Here is a 25,033-nt window from a genome sequence, read left to right on the forward strand (position 1 = left end):
GTGAATCCACAAAGCAACAATGGTTAAACTGCATATGTACACCACTGATAGAGATTGGGGATGGACCCATTCAAATCCTGGTGGACAATAAAGGGTGTCAAGACATTCATTTGGAAGATAATTCAGCAGTTGGAATGGCAGTACAGAAATCTTACTATACTGCTGATTTCAGTAACCCAGTGATCGGGAAAATCCCTGAAAGCTGTGTCACTGCGGAGGGTGAATTGCCAGAATCATCGGAGTGTAAGCCTAAAGGAGTCTTTAAAGTTATGTCTGTGTACCCTTATGAGCCAGGTGGAATGGGATGCTGCCACCAGGATGATTGTATCCTATTTGAATTAGGTCAATCTAAAGAGAAAAACAGCATATTGAAATGGAGGTAAATATTCCAAATATTTTTGATTATAGCAACTCTCCAAAGAGACACTGCCAAACAGTGACAGGAAAGTACAGATGTTCCTCCTTTGGAGGACTTCCCATAGTTTTCTAAACTGGTAGTGGAGTAGATTCAAGCTGCAGATACTTGCACAAATGAAGAAGAAAATGACCAATTGAGAAACATATGTATGGAGTTCAAACAGGTTTTTTCCAAAGATGCCTATGACTGTAGCCTGACCAATTTGCATGTGGCCACACTACCAGATTTCAATTTTATTGCACTCTCTTTTTGCCTCGATTCCCCCCCCCCCCCGGGGTAGGCGGGTCACGAATGGTGTGGTCTAAGTCCCCAGCGTTGTTGTTCACAGAAAGGGGTTTTCTGGCCAGGTCCTTTTATTTTCCTATGGGGGGGTCACACTAGCATGTTACCAGGTGATCCCAACAGTTTAGGAAATTTAGACTTTGGCATGAAGTGAGTTGTAAACATGACCAAGATCATGCATTTTGCAAGTTTTTGACTTTAGCGATTCATCTACACAATTTTGTTCCACATAAATCATTCTCTGCATCATCTTTTGGACATGTTTTCTCTCTTTCATTCAGTTCTTTTCTTACTAAAACATTCCTTTCTCTCTATTTCTCTCTCTTGTTTCCCACAGGGTCTTGCTATTTCTGCCCTGATGAAGGCAGAGCTGGTACCGCCGAAACGCAATATTGCCTAGAGGGGATTGAAGGTCCCTCAGAATAACATCTGACCCATATTGGACCTCTTGTTTACAACAATTTATGTTTTGTTGTTTTTTCAGTTAGCCAGGATCTACAGTAACACTTGTTCAGTATCCCAGTTGGTTTTCGTAGATCACTGTCTATTGAATCAGCCTTATTCGTTGTTTGGGAATATCAGCATTTTTCTTACTTCCCTTTCTTCCCCCTCATGCGTTGGCAGACCCCACCCCATTGGTGTATGAACAAATATTCCCACTGGGGTGTTACTGATACTTACTATGATCATATAATGTTGAAAAAAGTATTTGTTACCTTTTTCCAGTGTTGATGTTTCTACATTGGGAGAAATATTTCCTTATTTTGGTTAATGTCTCATTGATTATTCCATTTTTCCTTCTTTCTTTTTTATCTAACATTCATGATTTCTGTTTAGCAATTTTGCATTCTGATTCATACTAAGAAGGATTGTTTTTCATATGTATGTAACCTTGTAAATGTTTAATTGATTGTATTTGTACGGATGTTTGCACATAAAGTTTTGTCTTTAACTTACAATAGTTTCCATGACTATCCTTGATGTGTTGTACTATGATGGATACTAATTATATGTAGATGCTATTACTCCAAAGGGGTACTTAGGTTTAGACCAGGGGTAGGACCTTAATTCATTCACACCTTCCTATAGGCCAACCTACATACGTACTAGTACCTTGTGTTAATATTAACACACTACCAGAAGGACATAGTAAGGAGCCAGAATGTGTCTCTGAAATCACTAGCTGAAATAATGAAAACATTAGAATCTAAAGGAATCATTAGCCCTATTCATAGTACATCAACTACTCCTATATTAGGTGTGCTAAAACCCAATGGCGCTTGTGTGCAGATCTACGAGAATTAAACAAAAAGGTACCTGTTTCAAGGTGGCCTCTTCCGTTTATTGATCAGGGTCTTGCACAGGTTCATGGGTCAAAGATATTTACCACCTTAGATCTTACAGCTGGATACTGGTGTGTGCCACTAGCTAACGATATTCAAAATGTATTTGCATTTTCATTTGACAAATCACAATATGCATGGTCCCGGACCACTTTTTGGTATGTCAATAGTGGAAGTGAGTTTGGGATATTGCTGAGCAAAGCGATCCCGGATACAGCTGAAAGAGGGACAATAGTCTATGTGGATGATGTGCTGATCAAAAACGATGATCTCATTGAAATGGCTTTTCAGATCAGACATGTACTCTGGGGCAAAAGTATCTACAGAAAGTACAGTGGTGCTGAAAAATAGTAAACTTCCTGGGTCATGAAGTGACAGAGCATGGGTTACACCCACAAAAGAAAAAGGTAGAAGCTATTTAGAAAGTAAAAGATCCCACTAACTTGAAAAGTTTAAAGACCTTGTTAGGAATGACAAGTTATAACAGAACCTTTATTGAAAATGATGCAGAGATTACACAACCTTTGACGAGATTACTGAAGCAGGGTGTGCCCTGGAAATGAGAAAAGGAACAAAGGAACAAAGTGAGGCAGTGACCACGCTAAAAGGGTGTCTAATGAAAGCACCATGTTTGGCATATCCCACAAAAGACCAGGATTTGTTTGTAGAAATAGGATTCACAGATCAATGCATGTCAACAGTGTTATATCACAAGCACTACACAAATAACACAACCATTGCATATGCTAGAAAAGCTTAGTCACAAGTAGAGACAATATTTAGTGAATGTGAAAAAGCGCTTCTAACCACTCTCTCATCATTATAACATTTACGTCCAATGATTAAAGGAGAGCGGCTGTTTGTTTTTGCAAAGTAAGCGAATCTGATCAGGGAGTTTGACCCAGTCAAGAATAACTTCATGAACATTAGCAATTCAGGGATTTCCAGTAGAAGTAACATATGGACAAAATAAAAAGAGCCCAGTTGCTCAAGGGCTAGCATAGTTGCATGATTGTGCAGCTGTCTGTGCACCTGATTACACAGAACTAGAGACACGTTTGAATGAATTTGAGAAATCCGCAAGGCCTTCAACGAACATACATGTAAGGACATACCAACTGTATGCAGACAATGATAGTGAGAAAGAACTTTTAGCAGGAATAGGAAATGTATGGTTTAAATGGGATAGCATTCCAAGAGTAAGCATGCGGGTAGACCTCAAAAGCAGTCAAGTGGCAGAACTGGCTGCTATTTATAAGGCAATATCTACAGCAGTAGAAAATAGACTCAAAGAAATAGTTTTAGTCACTGATTCTGATTATGCGCAAAATAAATTTATGGAGTATTTACCTGTCTGGAAAGTGAAAGGGATGCTCACATATAACAAGACACTACTTAAATATGGCAAGATGATTCATGCTATAGACAAACTTGTGTCAGTAAATGACCTGATAATCCATTGGAGGACAATACATGGTCATTTAAAAGAAACAGGTGAGGATAAGGAAGGAAATGATCAGGCAGATCAATTTGCCAAAATTGGAGCTGTAACGGGGGAATTATTCTCTATTGAGCGCCTACTTGGTGAAATACAGGTGGATGCAATAACATGTTAAAACATTCTGAAAACAGTTGGATAGCCTGTGGCACAATGGATCTTTGATACTCCAGATCAAGACTTTATTAAGGCACAAAAGGAAAATCTTATTCTAGGCCCTTTCAACAATCATTTGCTAGATGCAGAACAAAATCCATTGACTGAAGAGGAATGCAATGGGAAAAAGGAATTGAAAGTGCTATTAAAAAAACAAAAAGAGAATTAGGTTACAAGATGGACTGATGATTAGAGAATCCGTGACAGGCCAAATCCAATGGGTAGTGACTTTGTCATCTCGGGGATTGATATTACATCATGCCCACGGTGCCATAACTGCAGGACACAGAGGTTCACAGAAGACTTTGGAAATGCTTGAAGATTATGAATATTGGCCACACCATTAATGAAAAGGGATTTGACACTCCCATCGTCTGATTTACAAGTTGATTATGTGGGGCCCGTGAGGAGATCAGCAAGGGGAAATAGGCACATGCTCACAGTCGTTTGTCCAATGTCTAAATGGGTGTAGTGCATTCCAGCTCCAGACTGCAGTATGCAAACGGCAGCCACTTTACTTGTAAATCATATTTTTACAAGATTTGGTTTACCTCAGAGAATAGAATCTGTCCCTGGAAGTCATTTCACTAGTGCATTAATGCCAAATATGTGGCAAATTTTGGGTGTGCAGAGGAAGCTACACATTTCTTACCGGCCCTCCTCTTCAGGGGGAATGCAACGGTGTAACAGATCTATAGTTGATATGTTGAAAAAATGTGTAGCTGAAGCAGGATCTTGGGATTTGCGGCTTCCATTGGTACTAATGGCTCTCAGGTCGACACCCTCTAAATCAACAAATCTCAGCCCCCATGAAATCTTAACAGGAAGAAAAATGGTTTTGCCACAACACTTACTTTACATAACAAATGAACAGGTTCTTGTAAATGCATCCATAAGCCATGAATTTGTGAAAGAACTAAGAAAGTTCTTGAAACATGCATTTGCATTTGTGCAGCAAAATTTGGGAAAGGCAGCTGAAAATTGAGCATAAAGACTCTACATATCTTGCAGCACGGCAAGGGCCATATCGAATTGTAGATAATGTTTCACATGTGGTCTACAGGATTGTTAAAAAGGAGGGAGAATTAATAGTGGAGCAGTTTGTCCATGATAATCAAATTAAGCACTTTTACCTGAAACATGAAGTAAAAAGGTTAGAGCGAATTGAGACTTGCAGGGAGGGAAAAATAAAGCGCTTACCTATTAAATAGGATTAACATAGCAGGTCAATAGGTGTATAGTGTAAAGGTATCAAAATGGGGTGGAAGAGATAGAAAGGGAAACATATGTCAAATTAGTTAACAAAAATATAAATAAGTAACTAAGAGAAAGGAGTGTTGCCTGAAAGTGATGTGTGAATTAGTATGTTTAATGTATGTTATTTCAGATGGTTCTAAAGAGATGTCCTTGCTGCATTATATGGTGTTTTATACAAAATGTGCATTTGTATACATAATATAAATAGATTTCCGATATCCCAGTGAGACGGGAAAAGTAAAGGGTTTGATGTACTTGATTCTTAAATTGTCTTTTCTTTTTACTCTAGAAAAATGATTGTTTTCCCCGTCAGTGTGCCGGATCCCTGGAAGCGCCGATCCCTGGAGGATGCCACTGGAATGGAGTGCCTTGGAAAGCCCCCTGTACCCAGGAAGGGGGTTAAGATGACCCAGTGTGAAGTACCACCTACAAACAATGGAAGTTCACTTCACCAAGAACCATTCATGAACAATTTCTGACCTACAAAGGATTGAGGTTAACTTCACCAATAACGGTTTCCTGAACGATTTCTGAATTGACAGACTATTATTTTATTATTTGTACTAACTGATTTCTACTGATTCTTACATCAGACTGAGGCCAGAGGCACAGTTGTATGGGTTTATGGTTGTTTCTAAAAGTGCTAATATTTTTCTTTAATATTTTTTTGTAAAAAACTCCCAATAAAATTCCACAAAAAATAAGAGATCACCAATTGAATGACGATAAAAGATAAAGCTGATCAAAAGATGAATATTAACAATTGCATGTTGTTTCTTAACTATTAAGATCAAGGTAAAACTGTGCCAAGGTCACACCTCAATTATGTAGTTATTTTTTCCTGCAGTGATTTCAGTGGTGTCTCAGCAGAAAAAAGAATGGTGTGAAGGAAATACAAGGTAGTTCTGCATTTTGTTGTCCACATTTTAGCGAAGGTTTGAATTTTAACTAGGGTCAAGACTGTGAGACTCATATATGTGACTCAAGATTATGAGACTTAGGCTGAATCTAAAAAGATGCCAATGCAAACAACACATGCTAGAAAATAATCACTTTTGTCCATGATGCCACAGTTGTGGGCTGAGATGCATTAAAAAATAAAACTAACATGAAACTGATATACTAATTTACCTTACCCATTTAACATATAACAGACTCCCATACTAACATTTAGTGCCGACCGTGATCTAAACTGGGTGCAGATTGCTGGAAATGCATGCTGATGGAAATGAAATAAATAAAACGTGCAGGCTTAAAGCTGCGGTGTGTTTAAAAGTATGTAATGTGAGATCCGTTCTGCCAAAGACTTTGCATTGTCTCAAAGCAGGAAACACCAGAGGGATGTAACACTTTCCCTTCAGATATGCAGTTTGTATCTCAGGTAAAAGCACAAAGGAAATCACGTTCTATTCTAATGGGCTGTTTTGTCAAGGGGAGGTTCTTTTTGAGGGACACATGGGTTTTAGAAAAAGGTTTGAGTCAGAAGGGCTGGGTAATTCCCTCACTCACTGACAATGGAAGCAGAGGTGCTGGAGGAGAGGACTGGTTCCTGAGAGGCTGTCTCTTCTGTGTTTCTGCTGGCAGTCCTTACAAGAGCTGCAGTCTCGAGAATCCTTATCTGGGTTGACCCTGAACATGGCAAGCAGAAGGACTGAATTGGGGAATATCACCAGTTTGACCTAGGTAATTATACTGTAATTGAGGAGCGTGTTAAAATTGATATTTGACATTATGCAGCATAGGTTAAATAATTCCGTTCATTTTTAGGTGCTGCTTTAATATTATTAATTTAAACTGTGATTATATTTCTCCAGGTTTTGCTGTGATTCAGAGTAAAAGAGGCTCTGCCAGCTTTGTTGTAAAGTCCAAGGCCGACAATAGGCAGAGCTCTGGACATTATCGCAGATAGAGCATTGAAATCCATTGCAGGAAAACATTGTTTATGTCTGAATTACAACTTGGGTGCACATGTTATTCTGTGTAACTTGCATATCCCTAGTTCCTGATAAAGAATAATAACTCAAAAAGGTAATTTAGTTTCAGTGTATTTATTTGGAACTCTCTCATTGAGTTGGCATGAATAGACACAAAACAGTGAGGGCAAATGCCCAAGTATTAATTTGGCACTAGCCACTCACCTGTGTTACTAACCTCACACAATACTGTTGCAAAGAGAAACAGCCAATATATGATAATGAGGGTTCATGTTTGAAATATCAAATTGGACATGATTTGACTGGATATAATGATCCTTATGTGTATTTTTTTAAACCTTTTTTAATGTATTTATTATAATGGTATAACAGTAAAATTGATATGTTTTGACTGACCTGTTGTACTAATGTTAAATTTAAGTAATACAGATGTACATAACATGAACTGGGGCAACTCCCATGACCTATTTGTGTAAAAGTTGGGTAGCTATTTGTGAAATGTATATGCTGGTTTCAATGAATAGAGATGTGAAATGTACGGTAAGTATTTTATTTGCATTTTCTATGTATTCTGGGATGCAAGCCACAAGGACATAAAAGAGTGATATTGTAGATAAAATATCACAGGAACCCATGAGCTAATTATTCAGAGTGTACCAAGTCCAGTACTTGTTTACCGTTAGTGACCCTGGTGAAATAATTATTAGGCAGTGTTCTGAAATTATTCTCACCACTATAAAAATACCCCAATAAGTTTACCACAATATATTGGCAAGAGATGAGAAAATACCTACATACCAAAACACCACAAAATACCATGACATACTAACTATAGCCCAAAAAGATCTCTAACATTCCCTCTACTTTAAAGCTTTGTTTATTCTTTAACTGCTGTCAACTTGTACATGAGCCTTTAAATATGTCACCAACCTATAAAAGATCTTTTGTAAATAACTTTCAATGACTACTCACCACAAGCCCAACAATGACCTGACAGAAACTTTGCTGTCGTGGCATACAGTCAGTAGGTTTCAGAGAACACACTATATAAATCATAAAATGTGCATTATAAATCATACGTTGAGAATTCTTTGTTAGCAACCAAATCATATATATTTTTTTAAATTGACAGAAAATGATAATGAAACCTTCTCAAGTGACTAAGTGGTACTTTTATAGTGGGTTAGAGCATACAATGAAAGCATAAAAGCAAGGTATAATTATTTTACTCCTTCATTTTACAGTCCAAACCATTTGCAGAGTGGCTGAGCGAAAGTGGCAGGCGTCAGACGCATCCTCTGACAAACTGGTCTTTCACCTGCTCTAAAGGCAATACAGATTTTCCATTCACTCTAAGAAGAAGGCTCACATCCAAGTCTGCATTTCTGGGGTCTCTAGCAATTCTAGAGAACTGTGCTAAATCTGCAAGCAACTTGCCAATCCATCTGCAGTCTCTATCTCTCCCCTTCCATCCCTGTCCCTCTGTACCTCTCTGGCCCCCCACTTCCTCTCCAAAACCCAGGACATTCTGTCCTCACACTCCTCAAAACCCATCCCACCTCCTGTCCCTGCCACCATGTCTTCCTTAACTCCCTCCCCCATTCCCTACCTCTCTCCTCCTCCTAACCCATAGCACCGGATGAGGTCTCTAGATTAGTCCGCTCTATGAAAGTCTCCTCCGAACAGGGGCTCCCCTGCTCCTCTAGAAATATCAAGGACAATATTGCCTCCCTTGTGCCTCTGTAACCATTCCTTTCCTTCAGCATCCCCCAACCCCTCAAGCACTCCTTGTGCGCTCCCTTGTGCACCCTCCTCAAAAGGTCCTCGTCTGATCCTTCCTGTCCTGCCTACTATCTCCATTACCCCTTTCCTTGGCAAACACCTCAAGAAGCTTGCCATCTCCCAGCTGACTCAACAGTCTGATTCGGTCAGCTGTCTTCATGACCATCAGTCTGGCTTCAGAGTTGCCAGAGGCATGGAAATTGTTCTACTGAACACCCATGGCAACATTTGTTCTAACCTTGATTCTAACTCTCCTTACGTTATTATCATCCTTGATCATTCCTCTGCCTTTGACATAGCCAATCATGCCACCCTAATAAATTGGCTCCATGACTCCCTTGGCATCACAGGTCTGGCACTGGACTGGTTGACATCCTTCCTCCCCAACAGACCCTCCCAGGTTCAACTGGGCCCTTTTCTTTCCCCTATCACACTTTCCACTTGCAGCGTCCCTCAAGGCTCCATCCTATCGCCGTGGCTCTTCAATATCTACCTTGCCACCTTGGCACATCTGATCTATGCTTTCTCCCCTCACTCCCAGTGTTATGCAGATGACACATAGCTCTCCTCCAAGCTTTCCTCTTCTTCCTCCACCTTCACCCCCTGCCATTCAGTCCTGGTGTGATGCCAACGATACCTGCCTTAATGCTAGTAAGACTGTAAGACTGAGATCCTTTCTCTAGGGACCCCTGCTCCTACCTTCCCTCCCTCCCTCTGGCCATCCTCTATCGGCCCCCTCCCCTCACTCACCTGTGAGGCAAACAACCCTGGTGTCATCTTTGATTCCTCTCTCTCCTTCTCAGCTCACATCGCGGACCTTGCCAAGAAGTCCCACTTTCAGCTTCACCTCCTCAGAGGTATTCTCAGTTTCCTTACCTTCCCCCAGAAACTCAATGCCTCCAGAACTCTGGTCCTTTCTGGGCTCTACTACAGTAACAGCCTCTTCCTCAATCTTCCTTCTTCCTCCCTCCGTCTCCTTCAACTAATCCAGAATAGGACAGCAAGCCTTATTCTTGGCCTCAAGCCCAGGGACTGCAGCTCTCCAGACCTAATTTCTCTCCACTGTCTGACGGTTGCTGCTAGGATCAAATTCAAGAGCCTCTGCATCATCCACAAGGCTTTCTGTGGCTTGTGGCCCCGCTACATCCTGCTCTTTCTGCCTAAATACCTCCCTACTAGAGCCCTTTGGTCGGCTACCTTCAAATCTCGGCAAGTCCATTGCTTCTCCCAACAAAGAGCAGAGGGCAGATGTCTCTACTCTGCAGGAGCCTCCCTCTGGAATGTCATCCCTGCCCCTCTCAGGCTCCTTAGGTTCCGGATGCTCCTCAAGACCTTCCTGTTTTCCTCCTCCTTCTCTCTCCCCTTCCCTGCTTACCCCTTCATCCTCCTCTATGACTGGCCTCTTGGTTCCCTCTGAGTATTCCAGGGTTCCAAGGCCCTCTACCACCAGTACCCCCTCTGAATGAATTTAATAAATGTTAGTACTGTGTACTGAATGGGCCTCATTACACTCTAGGCAGTAGCCATGGCACTATTAGCGCCATGGCTACCCCCTACCGCGGTCGGAGTCTGGGTTCCCGGAATAGGTACTTACCGGTCTATTCCGACCTTTGCGGGACCGGTAAGTCCCCATTCCGGGAATCATTCCCCATTCCCATTTGAGCCCCCATAGGGCTCAATGGGAATGGGGAAGGAGCTAATAACGGTACCGCAATTTGCGGTATTGTTATTAGCTCTGAGGTCCCTAAGCGGGAACCGTCCATAACGGCTGGGCAGACCACACATTAAGGACGGGACCCGCTGAGGCACCTCGTAGTAGGGCGGTAGGGGATTACCGGCACCGGTGCCCTTACCGGTGCCGGTAATCCCCTACCGCCTACCGTGTAATGAGACCCAATGTCTTTTTGATACAATATAAAACTAATCATTTGTAATGGAACAGGATAAGTGGGGCTCAGTGCAGCATTTGTTCCACTTCTCTACATATTTCACATGTGCCATAATGGTCTTGACATAAGAGGGAGGGGTAGCTTTACACTCATTTCCTTTTTTTAACCCCTGCCCTCTGAGTTAAAGCCCACCAGAAACAACAAAAGTAAGAGGATGACACTTTTTGTTTTGAGATTCGATGGGAATGCATTATTACTAAATGCAGCGTGCAAACTTTAGTTTGCAGGAGGTGTTGACTTTTTTTGAAAAACAGTGCAAAAAATTAAAAAGTAATATGATTTTGCCTTGTTTTACTATTTACTTTTCCACTCTACGTTGTAAATAAACTTGACAACTGAATGTAGGGGATCCCACAGCACATGAGTGCAAATGTTGGTGGTCTCCTGGATGTAATTTTCATTTTTTTCTCCATGACCGCGTAAGAAACAATATCATTCACTCAATAGTGATATCTCATTCATTCCAGACATTCGCAAACAATTTATACACATAGACACATAGACGTAAGGTAAAAATAATAATGTTAAATCAGAAAATATCACCCTGGTATTTTCCAAGGTGGAATTTTGTCTTCTTTCTTGTGACCCCATTAATTTACGTGCCTATGATTTTATAAGTTTCCAGACACCACACACTCGCTCCCTAAAATGGATGGCATATTTGTTTTATTTGATTACATATTTAGTCATCTCTACATTTCTGACATTGGGTATTTATCATCAAGGAAGTCACAGATATGGCCTTTATTTTTGGACAGAGACCATGAACTAAAGAGGAGAGTCTGGAGGTCCCGGAGGGAAAGGACAGTTAAGAAATAGTCTGTAATGTTGAATCATGTCACTCATGTGCCTTTTGAAATATCATATAGTCTCAAAATATGCAGTTGTAAAGCAAGTGATGTATGGAAAATATTTCCACTTAGAAAGTGACCATATTCTTGTTTTCTGACTTGAAATGGTTTTTATCTTATTTCTATGTTTCTACATTATTTACGAATGTACCAGTGCTTGAAATGAATGAGATATGAATGATCTTTTTGTTTTCTTAGTCACTAGGGAGGTTGGTTCATGCTAATTTTTCTGTAAATTTCTTTACAATAATACTGTTGTTGGTAACACCAAGTTTTCCAGGTATGATTTATAATGCTTTTTATATTATTTATATTGTGTCTTTTCTGGGCAAAAAACATTCTTGTTTCGAATGTTTTATATAGCCTGACTTTCTAGAGTTATGTAGGCCCCTTGTATTGTTCAAATGAAGTACACAGTTAATAGACGCCACCGTGTCCCTGGATCTCTGGAGCACTTTCCTTGAGTACAGCTACAGAGCTTTTCTCTCCATCAATAATCTCTACATTTCTGACATCAGTAATTTGTCATCAAGGAAGTTACACATACGGATATTGTTTTTGGAAACAGATTATGAATTAATGAGGAGATCCTCGAGGTTCTGGAGGCAAATGATCCTGCCAACAGAGACATGGTTAGCTTGGTAGAACTGAGAGGAATTTTAAAATGAGATTGTAGAGGAAAGGGTTGAGTCAGTAAGCAATCATGAGAGACTGCAGAAATACATAAGGACTGTTCAAGAGACATTAGGCAGAGCATCTTTTGACAAGTGCTAATTGGATTAAGGGCGAGTTCATAGAGAAGAAGATGTAGCAGGGATTTGGCTGGGTTGAAGAAACACAGGGGAGCAGGCAGGATGCAGATCCATCAAGACTTGTTGCAAGACCATTTGAAAGGGGTGTGGAGAAGGCTGGCGTGGATACCTTGGAGAAGGTGCTGGTGAAAAGGAGATGTCAATTGGGATAAAGGGAAGTAGCTGATGGGTATTTTGAGTGGTTGGGGAGGTAGGAAGAGGTGTGGAATAGTAGAAAGATGTGTGGTGGGTTGTAGAGGAGCATACGATGGCAAGTTGAGAATAGTTCAATAAGACAATGCAGATGTCGAAAGAAGGAGGATTGAGTTGGGGAGAGGTTTGGCAAGCAGACGTAGTGTACTGGTGGTGCAGCCCTGCCCTGAAGGGAGGTGCTATGGTAAATTGGAAGAGAAGATGAGGTTGGTGGAGGTTAAAGTCAGAGAAAAAAGTGGAAAATGGGACAGCTGAATAAGACAGAATTAACCGTTGCCTGGAAATCGTGTATGCTTGGCCACATTGACAGCTAAATTACTTACTTATTGATAGCGTGCTGGGTAGGATTCTCCATTGAAAATGACTACTTATATACACAAGTCCTCAATATGATGTACCTAAAATCTAAGAAATCAAACATCTAAAACATTCTTGGCAGACTTCATTCTGTTTTTCTAAGGGAAGACAATTTTTATAGCAACAGTGGTTCTAGCAGGATATTCTGTGAACATTTTGGGCAGGATTACTTTTCTCAGAGGTGCAAAAACTGATGACATGTTATTTTATGACCAAATAAGATTGCACATTTTACAAATGTCTACTGCCCTCAAACCTAAAAATGGTTATTAAGCAACTGAAGGACTCGGTAATAATTCCACCTTCCAATATTGTAGACATTGATTCAGTTGAAATAATGGTGCAATACCAGATTATGTTTAACTGGACGCAAAATACATTGTGATGCGATATAAAAAATGAGATTACCTGTGTTATCTGTAACACAATAGACAAAGTTTTCAGAATAAACGTACACTGATCTTTGAGGCAGATTTTTGGGACTTTGATCCGTGTTGCTTGTTTAGACTTTTATTACATTTACTTTTATTACTATGTTAAGTTTCATTACAGATTCTACCCACTTTTAAGGCTGGCATAATAAGTGTTATTATTTTCCAATAGAATAGTACATAGTATAGGTCATCATTCACAGATTGATCCCAGTCCAGCCAGAATTGAAATGTGGAACTGCAGGCTGTACATGGATCTCTGATGTTAATGTTTATCTTGCAATGTGATTATGTGGTTTGTACTTTCTATGCTCTAGATTGTGTTAGTGCATGATCTCTGCTTCCAAAAGGTCAGGGTTTTCCCAACTCCCTTGGAAGCAGATCCATAACCCAGGTTCCGAGTGCCAACCAGTCCCTATTGGGACCTTTTGGACCCAGTCCTGGCGCCAGTGGCACCAGGCTCATAAATATGCCCAGTCCCAGCGCTGGAAGCGCCGGGCTCATAATGCTTGGGTGGACTTACCTGCAGCAGACCATGCTGCTTACTTGCCTGCCAGTTGAGTCTCTGATCCTCTTCTGTTTGGAACTACTTTTCCTGTTGGGTGGGGCAGGAGCCACTCCCTAGATTCAGAACACTGGAACTCTTCTGGAAAGCAGGAACTCTTTTCTTACCTAGGCGTGGCTGTGGAAGGAGACACCTAAGCACTACAGGAGGCTATTTAAACCACACCCGATGGATGAATCTTGCTTTGCGTTATTCTGCATCCTCAGCAGCAGAACGCTCATCGTGTCTTCTGCATCTGATCCTGGGCCTAAGGAAAAAGGCTTACCATTCTGAATCCAGTCTTCAGCAACACCTATAAAGACAAGAAAGAACAGGTTAGCATTACGGTCTTCAGTGACAGCTCTTCAGTTACCTGGTCCATCGGCTGTCACCAACGCCTCGCGCTGCATTCCGGCATCTGAAAGACAAAGGCTTACCTACTCTTCGTGCGCTCCGGAGGTCTTCACTCTGCATTCCGGCATCTGAAAGACAAAAGCTTACCAACTCTTCGCACGCTCCGGAGGCCTTCGGCGTTGCATCCCGCATCTGAAAGACAAAACAAGGTGCGTTTAAAGACATTGGGGAACTTTAATACTCACGTGCCATTACTCCTTTCCACATCTAACCCAGTGGGTAATCCGGCACCCTGCAGCCGCCCCGAACTTGTACCTGCAAAATAAAAAGACAGTTAGAGCGCATCGTGAAGCAGGCAGCAAGCGCTTACTTACGTGCTTCCAGGCGCTTCTATTCATCACACGGGCTCCATCTTCAACTCACTTCAGCCCGCCATCCGCCATCGCCGGAACCCTGCAAAACAAGAGACATCATTACCAAAGACTTTAAAGACATTAGAATTACTCGAAACTTACCGTTCGTGCAGTAAACGACGGACAGCAGTCCTCTGAAGTCAAGAGGCCTGCTCCCCTTATCCAGTGAAGAAACTGGTTACAGCACCCTGCCTCGAGGCAGATGGAGAGCACGGCGTTCACTTCCCTAAGGTGAGAGCGTTAACCTTTGGGGTTCTACAGGAGAAGAGAAAGGGAAGAAGAGAGAGACATTCAATAACCCAGTTCATTAATCCCACATTTTCTATCTGCAGACATCTTACCCTTCGAGCCAGACATACAGTGCACAGAGGTCCAGCCCAAAGAGCCAGCCGTGTGTTACACATCACCTTTGAAGATACGGTATACGCCCAGTCAAGACCGGTGCCTCTACGGGAATCAGGTGAGCGTTACAGAATGCAAAGCCTACCACAAAACTCCCGTCCAGGCGCTATGGAAACCTCGGATACCGACCACCTAGCCCAGTTACTTGGGGAACTAAGGGCTGAAGTGCATGCAGCCCGTCAGGAAACGAACGCTCTAAGAAGGGAACTGATTATTTCCAAGGAGCGAACAGATGATCTCGCTAGACAATTGCTACAGTCACAAGCCGGACAGACCCCGTTACCCGCATCTGGGGGAAATCTTCCTTCTACATCCTCTATGAATCCAGTGCAGATCAACCTACCTGAGAATGTACCTCTGGCTCCGCCCGAACGATTTTCTGGTGACCCAAAGAGGTTTGCAGTATTTATCAATCAGTGCCGGTTGCATTTCTTATGCCGGCCAGCAGCCTTTCCAACTGATCAAGCTAAAGTAGCTTTCGTGCTTTCGTACCTTAGTGGCAATGCGGCAGACTGGTCGATCCCTCTAGTAAATCAAGATGATCCGGTCCTCCATGATTTTCAAGCTTTTCAGCTCAGTATGGAAAAACTGTTCGCAAGGCATTCACAGGGGCAGGCCTTGGACAATGAGCTTCTTTCGTTGCGACAAGGTAATCAAGACCTTTTGGCTTATATTGCGTCTTTCAACAGACTGATAGTGGAAACTCACTGGCCTGAGGACAAAAGGATTACGCTGTTTTATAGAGGTCTACGCAGAGAGCTCAAAGATGTGTTAGCCCAAGTAGTGAATCCCCCACAAGATTGTTCGGACTATATAGACTTAGTCGTTCAAATAGATCACAGACTGCAGAACAGGAAGGCCGATCGTTCCAAGTTTGATGCTCGAGTATTTTCCAAACCGCCAACTCCTTCCAAAGGAGTAGACTCCGGGGAACCCATGCAAATAGGGGGTCTGAAAGGTCCTCTTGCCGAGCGTGAAAACCAGTTCCGTGACCTCGCATTTCGTGATACCTATGGTCCTCATTAGCCCTGATAATCCGGATCGATTACATGCAATTGAAGCTTACGTCGACAGCGGTGCCATCGGCAATTATGTGGATCATGAAATGGTTTTGAGGATGAATCTAACTCTTTGTCCCAAGGCTGTAAAGGACGTCATTACTACGGTGGATGGTACGGCGATAGCCTCCGGGCCAGTAACGCATACCACTCAAGAAGTGACGCTAGTAAGTCAAGATGGACACCATGAGAAGATCGTGTTCGATGTGATCAAGGCCCCTCAGTTTCAGATTATTCTAGGAATACCTTGGTTAGAGAAACACAATCCTCTGATCGATTGGCGAGCAAGAACGGTCCAGTTTCCAGAATGTGTATCTACTTGTCACCCTCCACCTGTTGTTGCACTGGCAGCAATTTCTTCAGAGAGTCCCCAGTTACCTCCCGAATACCTAGAATACCAAGATGTTTTCCGGAAGGATCAGGCTAACTCTCTACCTCCTCATAGGTCTTATGACTGCCAGATCGACCTGATACCTGGATCTACTCCTCCTTGTATAGAATTTATGCCCTCACCGAGCCTGAGAACCTTCACCTTCGACAATACCTGGATCAATACCTGGCAAATGGGTTTATTCGTCCTTCCAAGTCCCCTGCTTCTTCAGCTTTGTTCTTCGTTCCAAAAAAGGAAGGAGACCTTAGAACTTGTATAGATTATCGCTCCCTGAACCAGATCACCGCTAAGAATAGATATCCATTACCTTTGATCCCTGAACTCCTAGACCAAGTCAGAAAAGCATGCATATATACAAAGCTGGATCTTAGAGGAGCTTACCACTTGGTACGAGTAAAAGAGGGCAATGAATGGAAGACGGCCTTCCGCACCAAGTATGGGCTATTTGAATATCAGGTCATGCCCTTCGGACTTTGTAATGCCCGGGCCGCCTTTCAATATTTTATGAACGATGTCCTCAGAGAGCTCATAGATGTGTGTGTTGTTGTTTACATTGACGACATCCTCGTTTATTCTTCATCGGAATCTGGACATCGGAAACACGTGAAAATGGTCCTCGAAAGATTGCGTCAACACAAACTTTTCGCTAAGTTGGAAAAATGTGTTTTCAACGTGACTGAAGTTGAATTCTTGGGATTCATATTATCACCTGGCGGAGTGCGTATGGATTCAAAGAAGGTCGATGCTGTTCTCAAATGGCCATCACCATCCTCCGTAAAAGGTGTGCAAAGCATGTTAGGCTTCGCTAACTTTTACCGCAGGTTTATCCCCGAATTCTCTCGAATAGTCCAGCCCATCACTGCCTTGTTAAAGAAAAACAAACGTTTTGAATGGTCTACCGAGGCGGAACAAGCTTTCCAGGATTTGAAGAGTACATTTATTTCTGCACCAATCTTAAAACACCCTCGCCCCGAACTCCCCTACATCGTGGAAACTGATGCTTCAAGCCTTGCCATGGGGGCAGTTCTATCACAAAAGGACCCGGTAACCAATCAGTTGCATCCCGTGGCATTTTAGTCCCGCAAATTCTCGCCTCCTGAAATCAATTACACGATTACTGACAAGGAACTTCTGGCTATCAAGTCTGCCTTTAAGGCTTGGCGGCATTATCTGCTGGGGGCCCGACACACCGTTACTGTGATTACGGATCACCGAAACCTGCAATATTTGAAAACCGCAAAAGCCCAATCCTCTAGACAACTCCGTTGGGCATTATTCTTTGCCGAGTTTGACTTCATAATTACCTATCGACCTGGTACAAAAAACGGTAAAGCTGATGCCCTTTCTCGGATGGGAGTGGAAGAACACTTAATCAACCCTAAACCTGTACCAATCATTCCCGAACAAAGAATTCTGGGTGTAATCGCCACAGAATCCATAGAGGAAGTTAAGGATAAAGCCAGGCAACTTGTAACTCCAGCAGACATACAGAATTGGCATCTGCAGGGAAAGAACTTTGCAGTAAAGGACAACTTATTGTATTTCCAAGAACGATTATACCTACCCAGCACAGATTTACAGAAAAAAGTAATCTCTTGTTATCACGATTCTTTAATGGAAGGACATCCCGGTATGGCCAAGACCTCAGAAAAGATCAAGCGCTACTTCTGGTGGCCGTCTTGGAAAAAAGATATCAGAGACTTTATAATGTCCTGTGGAGTATGCGCCCAAAACAAGAGTCAAAAGGAAAGACCAGCAGGCCTCTTACGCCCTATTGACATCCCACCTTGCCCTTGGCATACGCTTTCTATGGACTTCATCACCGATCTACCTCCATGCTCCGGATACAATACGATTCTAGCAATCGTGGACTTATTCTCCAAGATGGCGCATTTCATTCCGCTCAAAGGCTTGCCAACAGCAGCAACTCTGGCCCGAGAATTTCTCGAAAACATCGTCCGACTGCACGGTTTTCCTTCGGTTCTAATTTCGGATCGAGGTAGTCAATTTATTTCTCATTTTTGGCGAAGTTGCTGTCGGTCGGCTCAAATTGATGTGAGACTATCGACCAGTCACCACCCTCAGACTGACGGACAAACCGAGAGGACCAATCAAACTCTGGAACAGTATTTACGCTGCATGCTGCAAGAAACTGAAAAAACTTGGAAAGACATCCTTTGGATAGCCGAATATGCCTACAATAACTCTGTCCATTCGGGAACTGGGAAAACCCCGTTTTTTCTTTTGTACGGCAGTCACCCTCGCACCTCGGAGTTGGATCCCCTCCAAGATCTTGAAACACCAGCAGTAGACTACATGCATTCTACAATCACCCAAGCCTTTAAGGAAGCTGTTTCTCACCTTCAAAGGGCTAAAGAACAATACAAGAAAGGAGCAGATCAACATCGGAAGGAAGCCCCTCAATATCAAGTAGGGGATCAAGTCTGGTTATCCACCAAATATCTACCTCTAAAAGGGCCACGCACATTCAACCCAAGATACCTTGGTCCCTATTCCATCACTACCATAGTAAACCCAGTAGCGGTCAAGTTGGACTTGCCCCCGCACATGAAGATACATCCGGTCTTCCACGTCTCTCTATTAAAACCCGTGCAACCTCAAACCCGACTAACCAAATCTCCAAAACCTATCCTAGTTGATGGAGAACTCGAGTTTGAAGTCAAAAGCATTCTGGACTCCAAGATCTCCAAATCTAAACTATTCTACCTAATTGACTGGAAAGGCTACGGCCCCCAAGAGAGATCCTGGGAACCTGCTGAATATGTCCACGCTTCTCGCCTAATCAAAAGATTTCACCGAACATTTCCTGACAAGCCAAAACCCCCGGAGAAGCCCGGTTTGGGAGGGGCCTTGAGGGGGGGTACTGTCATGATCTCTGCTTCCAAAAGGTATGGGTTTTCCCAACTCCCTTGGAAGCAGATCCATAACCCAGGTTCCGAGTGCCAACCAGTCCCTATTGGGACCTTTTGGACCCAGTCCTGGCGCCAGTGGCACCAGGCTCATAAATATGCCCAGTCCCAGCGCTGGAAGCGCCGGGCTCATAATGCTTGGGTGGACTTACCTGCAGCAGACCATGCTGCTTACTTGCCTGCCAGTTGAGTCTCTGATCCTCTTCTGTTTGGAACTACTTTTCCTGTTGGGTGGGGCAGGAGCTACTCCCTAGATTCAGAACACTGGAACTCTTCTGGAAAGCAGGAAGTCTTTTCTTACCTAGACGTGGCTGTGGAAGGAGACTCCTAAGCACTACAGGAGGCTATTTAAACCACACCCGATGGATGAATCTTGCTTTGCGTTATTCTGCATCCTCAGCAGCAGAACGCTCATCGTGTCTTCTGCATCTGATCCTCGGCCTAAGGAAAAAGGCTTACCATTCTGAATCCAGTCTTCAGCAACACCTATAAAGACAAGAAAGAACAGGTTAGCATTACGGTCTTCAGTGACAGCTCTTCAGTTACCTGGTCCATCGGCTGTCACCAACGCCTCGCGCTGCATTCCGGCATCTGAAAGACAAAGGCTTACCTACTCTTCGTGCGCTCCGGAGGTCTTCACTCTGCATTCCGGCATCTGAAAGACAAAAGCTTACCAACTCTTCGCACGCTCCGGAGGCCTTCGGCGCTGCATCCCGCATCTGAAAGACAAAACAAGGTGCGTTTAAAGACATTGGGGAACTTTAATACTCACGTGCCATTACTCCTTTCCACATCTAACCCAGTGGGTATTCCGGCACCCTGCAGCCGCCCCGAACTTGTACCTGCAAAATAAAAAGACAGTTAGAGCGCATCGTGAAGCAGGCAGCAAGCGCTTACTTACGTGCTTCCAGGCGCTTCTATTCATCACACGGGCTCCATCTTCAACTCACTTCAGCCCGCCATCCGCCATCGCCGGAACCCTGCAAAACAAGAGACATCATTACTAAAGACTTTAAAGACATTAGAATTACTCGAAACTTACCGTTCGTGCAGTAAACGACGGACAGCAGTCCTCTGAAGTCAAGAGGCCTGCTCCCCTTATCCAGTGAAGAAACTGGTTACAGCACCCTGCCTCGAGGCAGATGGAGAGCACGGCGTTCACTTACCTAAGGTGAGAGCGTTAACCTTTGGGGTTCTACAGGAGAAGAGAAAGGGAAGAAGAGAGAGACATTCAATAACCCAGTTCATTAATCCCACATTTTCTATCTGCAGACATCTTACCCTTCGAGCCAGACATACAGTGCACAGAGGTCCAGCCCAAAGAGCCAGCCGTGTGTTACACATCACCTTTGAAGATACGGTATACGCCCAGTCAAGACCGGCGCCTCTACGGGAATCAGGTGAGCGTTACACTTATCATCTCATGTCCGGGACCATGGGTTGAAGTAGATTAATTAGAGCACAACATCTGTATGGGCATCCACAAACCACAACAATCTGTTTAATGTATTGCACAGCAGATCCACAAGACCATGCATGAATGCCTGAACTGATTATAGAGCTGCATTTCAGAAACATAGGTTTTACTAGGTTTTCTGAATATAAGACACAGGATCAAGTCCTGATTTCTGTATAAGAAATATTCAGGATAAGAGTTAGAACAGCAACAGTGCAGTCATATCCATAAATGTAATATTAGGAAAGTATAATGTATATATATTGTTCTTGGGAATGAAGTACTTGAGAAGAGTCATGGCATTGCATTTTGTCAAACAGGATTAAAATATGTAATAATATGAGCAAAATTACAATCTGACAGCACATTTAAATGCCACCATCTTCTCAACTAGAAGCCAATGCGTTGACTGTTTGAGCAGGAAAACCTGCTCTCCTTTTGACATGTGAAATACCAGAGGTAATACTGATTTTTTTTACTTTTTGTAGTGTATGATCATGATACTAAAGGAAAGCTGCTTGAAGGGCATTTCCATACAAATATTTGGAATGTATAATTGAGCCTCAATTACCTGTTTTGTTTTGAAGAAACAAAGGGCCAGGCCCAGCACACTGTCCTTAGTTTGAAAAATGGGGACATCAAGACAAAGTTCACAGTGTATCCTTTCACCAGTTTCTGTCATCTCACAAAGCTAGCAAAAAGGGGTTAGCTATTTAAATACAAATGTGTTCCATCAGAGACAGAGAAATACATTTGACCATTTTCAGCATGCATAAAATGGGCAAGTTTCGCAAATCTAAAAAAAAAAAAAACTTCAAGTTACTTGTGGGTAACTAGGCATGTGTACAAATGCAACTTGGTGAAAGCAGGAAGGTGGGAATGTTTTAAAACACTGAGCATGACTCTTACAGGATTTTTTGTATCCTTTACTGCTTTAATATTGGGAGCAGGAAGACACACAAGAGAGATATTGCACATGCATTCCTTACAACTAAAAGGATTGCCATCTGTAAATTACTAGCAGAGCACAAAAGGCAACGTTTCCTACTTGTGAAATGACGCTAACATGGCTTCAAATGTTTTGGATATGTATTAAAATGCAGTTTTAGTGGATAGGGGTGGTCCATGAATTAAGGAAGATTGAATCCTGATGGGTGAAAAACCAAACTAATGAAAACCTTTTAGTTAATAGGCAATTTTAAATTTGTGAAAATATTGGTTATATTTGCTTTGTTTCAAGAGAATGTTGAACCTGAAGGCAGCATTTGGGCTGATGTGTTGAAGAAATGTTAACATTTTAAAATAAAAACGAGTTCTATATCAATGAATACACAATGCACATGCAAACAAAAGTGTAACAGCTAGTCAATAATGCGTAACTATAGTCATAACTAATTACCAAATTTGGTGAAAGAGGATCATTGTGGGTCTTAGATTTTAGTAGACACAACAAAGTTAGTCTCTTTTTAACACTAGGGAAACATATATTATACATAAAGTAGCGCCAGAGCCAGCAATTATACATAGTAATGAGTCTTATTCGGTATCAATCAATGTATCCCATGTTACTTCAATTGGCTATACGAGCAAATTGTACTTATGCTGACATTGTGCTGTAGTATGTGATTCTGGGTCCAATAAACATGATAACAAGTAGACAAATGGTTCCTTACCACTGGGAGAGTATTCCGGCCTGAGTGGATGAATTAGATCCTTTCAGCGTTCCATTATTCTGAGAAGCCTGCATAATCTTGAATGCTGCAGCGATTTTCCTGGAAAATTATGAAGTCAATATTAGCCATGTATTCACATTCATATTCTATATAAGGTAAAGGTTTTCAAGACAATGCTTAATTTACAATCCTAATGGGAAAATAAGTCTTCTCTGTTAATAAAGACATTAATTTATGGCACCACGTAGCGTATCAACATATATTTCACATTTTGCATGGCTTTTTATTTGAAACATTAATTCGTTAATTTTGTAATTTGTTATAGCGCCTTTCACCATAATTATGGTCCCAACACACTTTTGTTTGAGTGCCAATAATATGGGAAAGATTGGGAGGTGCAATTGTGCATGTGTGGATTTCAGCCATTAAAGTTATGCAAGAGCAGCCAAGAACTTGGCAGTCACCCATGTCTAAATAGAGTGTTTACGGGTGCAGCAGTGGAATACTATGGATGATAGTGTGTTATTTGGAAAGCTCCAGTTCGAATTTTTGTCATTAAAAGTAGCTTCATTCTTATGGCAGAGGTGATCTGCAATAGCGTTTGTGTTGTATGTGTGTGCATGGTGTGTGGAGTAAGGCTGTGCTGTCCAGTGAGTTGCTAAGGTGCGGTGTGTGAGGGTGGAAATGGGTTAGCTGTACAAACAACATTGACTCATTGCTGGGTTCTATCTATGCACAGGAGCATTGTTGCATCCCACTGGCCTTTTAAAGGAATAGTGCACTCAGAAATATTATTGGCAAAAAAGATGACCAATAATCAAAAAAATGTCTAAAAATATTTTTTTTTATAAAAGTCCCTATGTAAAGTATTGAGCAAATGAAGCTCAAACTTTCAAATGGGAAGCACTAGGAGGCATCCATTTTGTGAAATGGATGCCGCCTGCGCTTGCCCGGCGGCACTAATGAAGCAAAAGCCAGCCAGCTGTAGTAAACAAAAGCTACGACTGGGTGGCTTTTTCTTCATTCGTGCCAGAGGACAGAGACCAGAGACTGCTGGCAGGAAAGCTGTATCTCGGTAAGTGCTAATTTCTTTTTTTAAAATAAGCACTAGCTGCAGTTTTTTTTCTGTGTTTTCCGGGCTGGAGGAGCTCGGAAAACTTAGAAATAAAACCGCAGCTTTTAAAACGTTGTATTTATGTTTGAGGAAGCTTCAGCTTGGAGCCCCATGGGCTACCACAAACACGAATACAAGGTTTTTGTATTTAAAAACATGGCCGGTTTCTTTTTAAGTTTCTCGCACTCCTCCAGGCCGGAGAAGCCAGAGAAACTTAGAAAGAAAAACCACAGCGTTTTTTAAACACAACCATGTTGTGTTTCTGCCTGCCGTGGCTATCACTTTGGGTCTCTGTGGATCCCCGAGACCCAAAGTGAAAGCCAAAGCAGGCAGAAACACAACATGGTTGTGTTTCCATGCCGCAATGTTTCAGCCTGCAGCAGCTTTCACTTTGTGAAAGCCCTGCAAGCAGAAACACAACGTGTGTGTGTGTGTTTTGAAATGCTGCATTGCTTCTCACTGCGGCAGCTTTCGCGTGGAGTCTCCTGGGCTCCCCCAACCCTGAGCAAGTCTAGGAGACTCCAAACGAAAGCTGCCGCAGTGAGAAATACAACGTTGTTGTATTTGTAAATGCCACAGTATTTACAAATACAACAACGTTGTTATTCTGAATGCGGCAGCTTTCGCTTGGAGTCTCCTGGACTCCATCAGGGTTGGGGGAGCCCAGGAGACTCCACGCGAAAGCCGCCACAGTCAGAATAACAATGTTTTTGTATTTATGATTTCCGTGGTTTTCCAACCATGGCAATCACAAATACAACAACGTTGTATTTTTAATTGATTTGCCTCGGCTTTTTGCCTTCATTTTACGTTTTCTGTGCTTACCTGGGCTTGGGGAGCACCGAAAACGTAAAATGAAAGGAAAGTGAAGGCATCCTCCTCAGCTCTGCGCTGGCTGTAGTAAGTAAAAGCTCCCAGTAGGGGCTTTTGCTGCTTGTTTAGTGCCGCCAGGGCAGAGCTGAGGAGGCTGCCTGAAATCGCAAAATGGATGCTCCCATTTCAACGCTTTGAGCCTTGTTTGCTCAAAGTGTTTACATGGGAACTTTCATTCAAAATATGTCTAAACTATGTTTTAGACCATTGGGCATCATTTTAGCAAATAATATTTCTGAGCGCACTATTCCTTTAAGTGCTTGACGAGTTCATAAAACTATCCTTCTGAGAGGTACTCAGAGAGAGAGAATGCCATTGCTCATTCCTTCTAGTGCGAAAACACAAACCATGTTTTATGATTACATGCAGCAGCTTAGCCCAGCATCATGTGTTTTAGAGTTGCCTGCAGTGCCAACCATCGCGAGGGGTCAGAGGTGCATGGTTGTCCTCCAAAAACATGATCAGCGTGATTGTCCCATGGAGTATTTAAATGCAATGCAATGCACCCCTTCAAGTCCATATGGGTGCAACACCTGGCCCACTGTCAGGGTTTGTTTTAGGTG

The 25,033-nt window shown here is 42.4% G+C and overlaps 1 protein-coding gene across 5 annotated transcripts in view; it reads right to left on the reverse strand.

Moving 5' to 3' along the window:
• DOCK10 (dedicator of cytokinesis 10) overlaps positions 1-25,033 on the reverse strand; it is a 2,208,289-nt gene that overhangs the window by 599,217 nt on the left and 1,584,039 nt on the right. For all 5 annotated transcript variants that reach the window (XM_069618176.1, XM_069618179.1, XM_069618177.1 and 2 more), the window contains exon 39: positions 22,484-22,582. In XM_069618176.1, the coding sequence (XP_069474277.1) occupies positions 22,484-22,582 (99 nt within the window). The remainder of the gene's footprint in view (positions 1-22,483; positions 22,583-25,033) is intronic.

This window comes from Ambystoma mexicanum, chromosome 10 (assembly GCF_040938575.1).
Source record: "Ambystoma mexicanum isolate Mex_15411 chromosome 10, UKY_AmexF1_1, whole genome shotgun sequence".
Lineage (NCBI taxonomy): Eukaryota > Metazoa > Chordata > Amphibia > Caudata > Ambystomatidae > Ambystoma > Ambystoma mexicanum.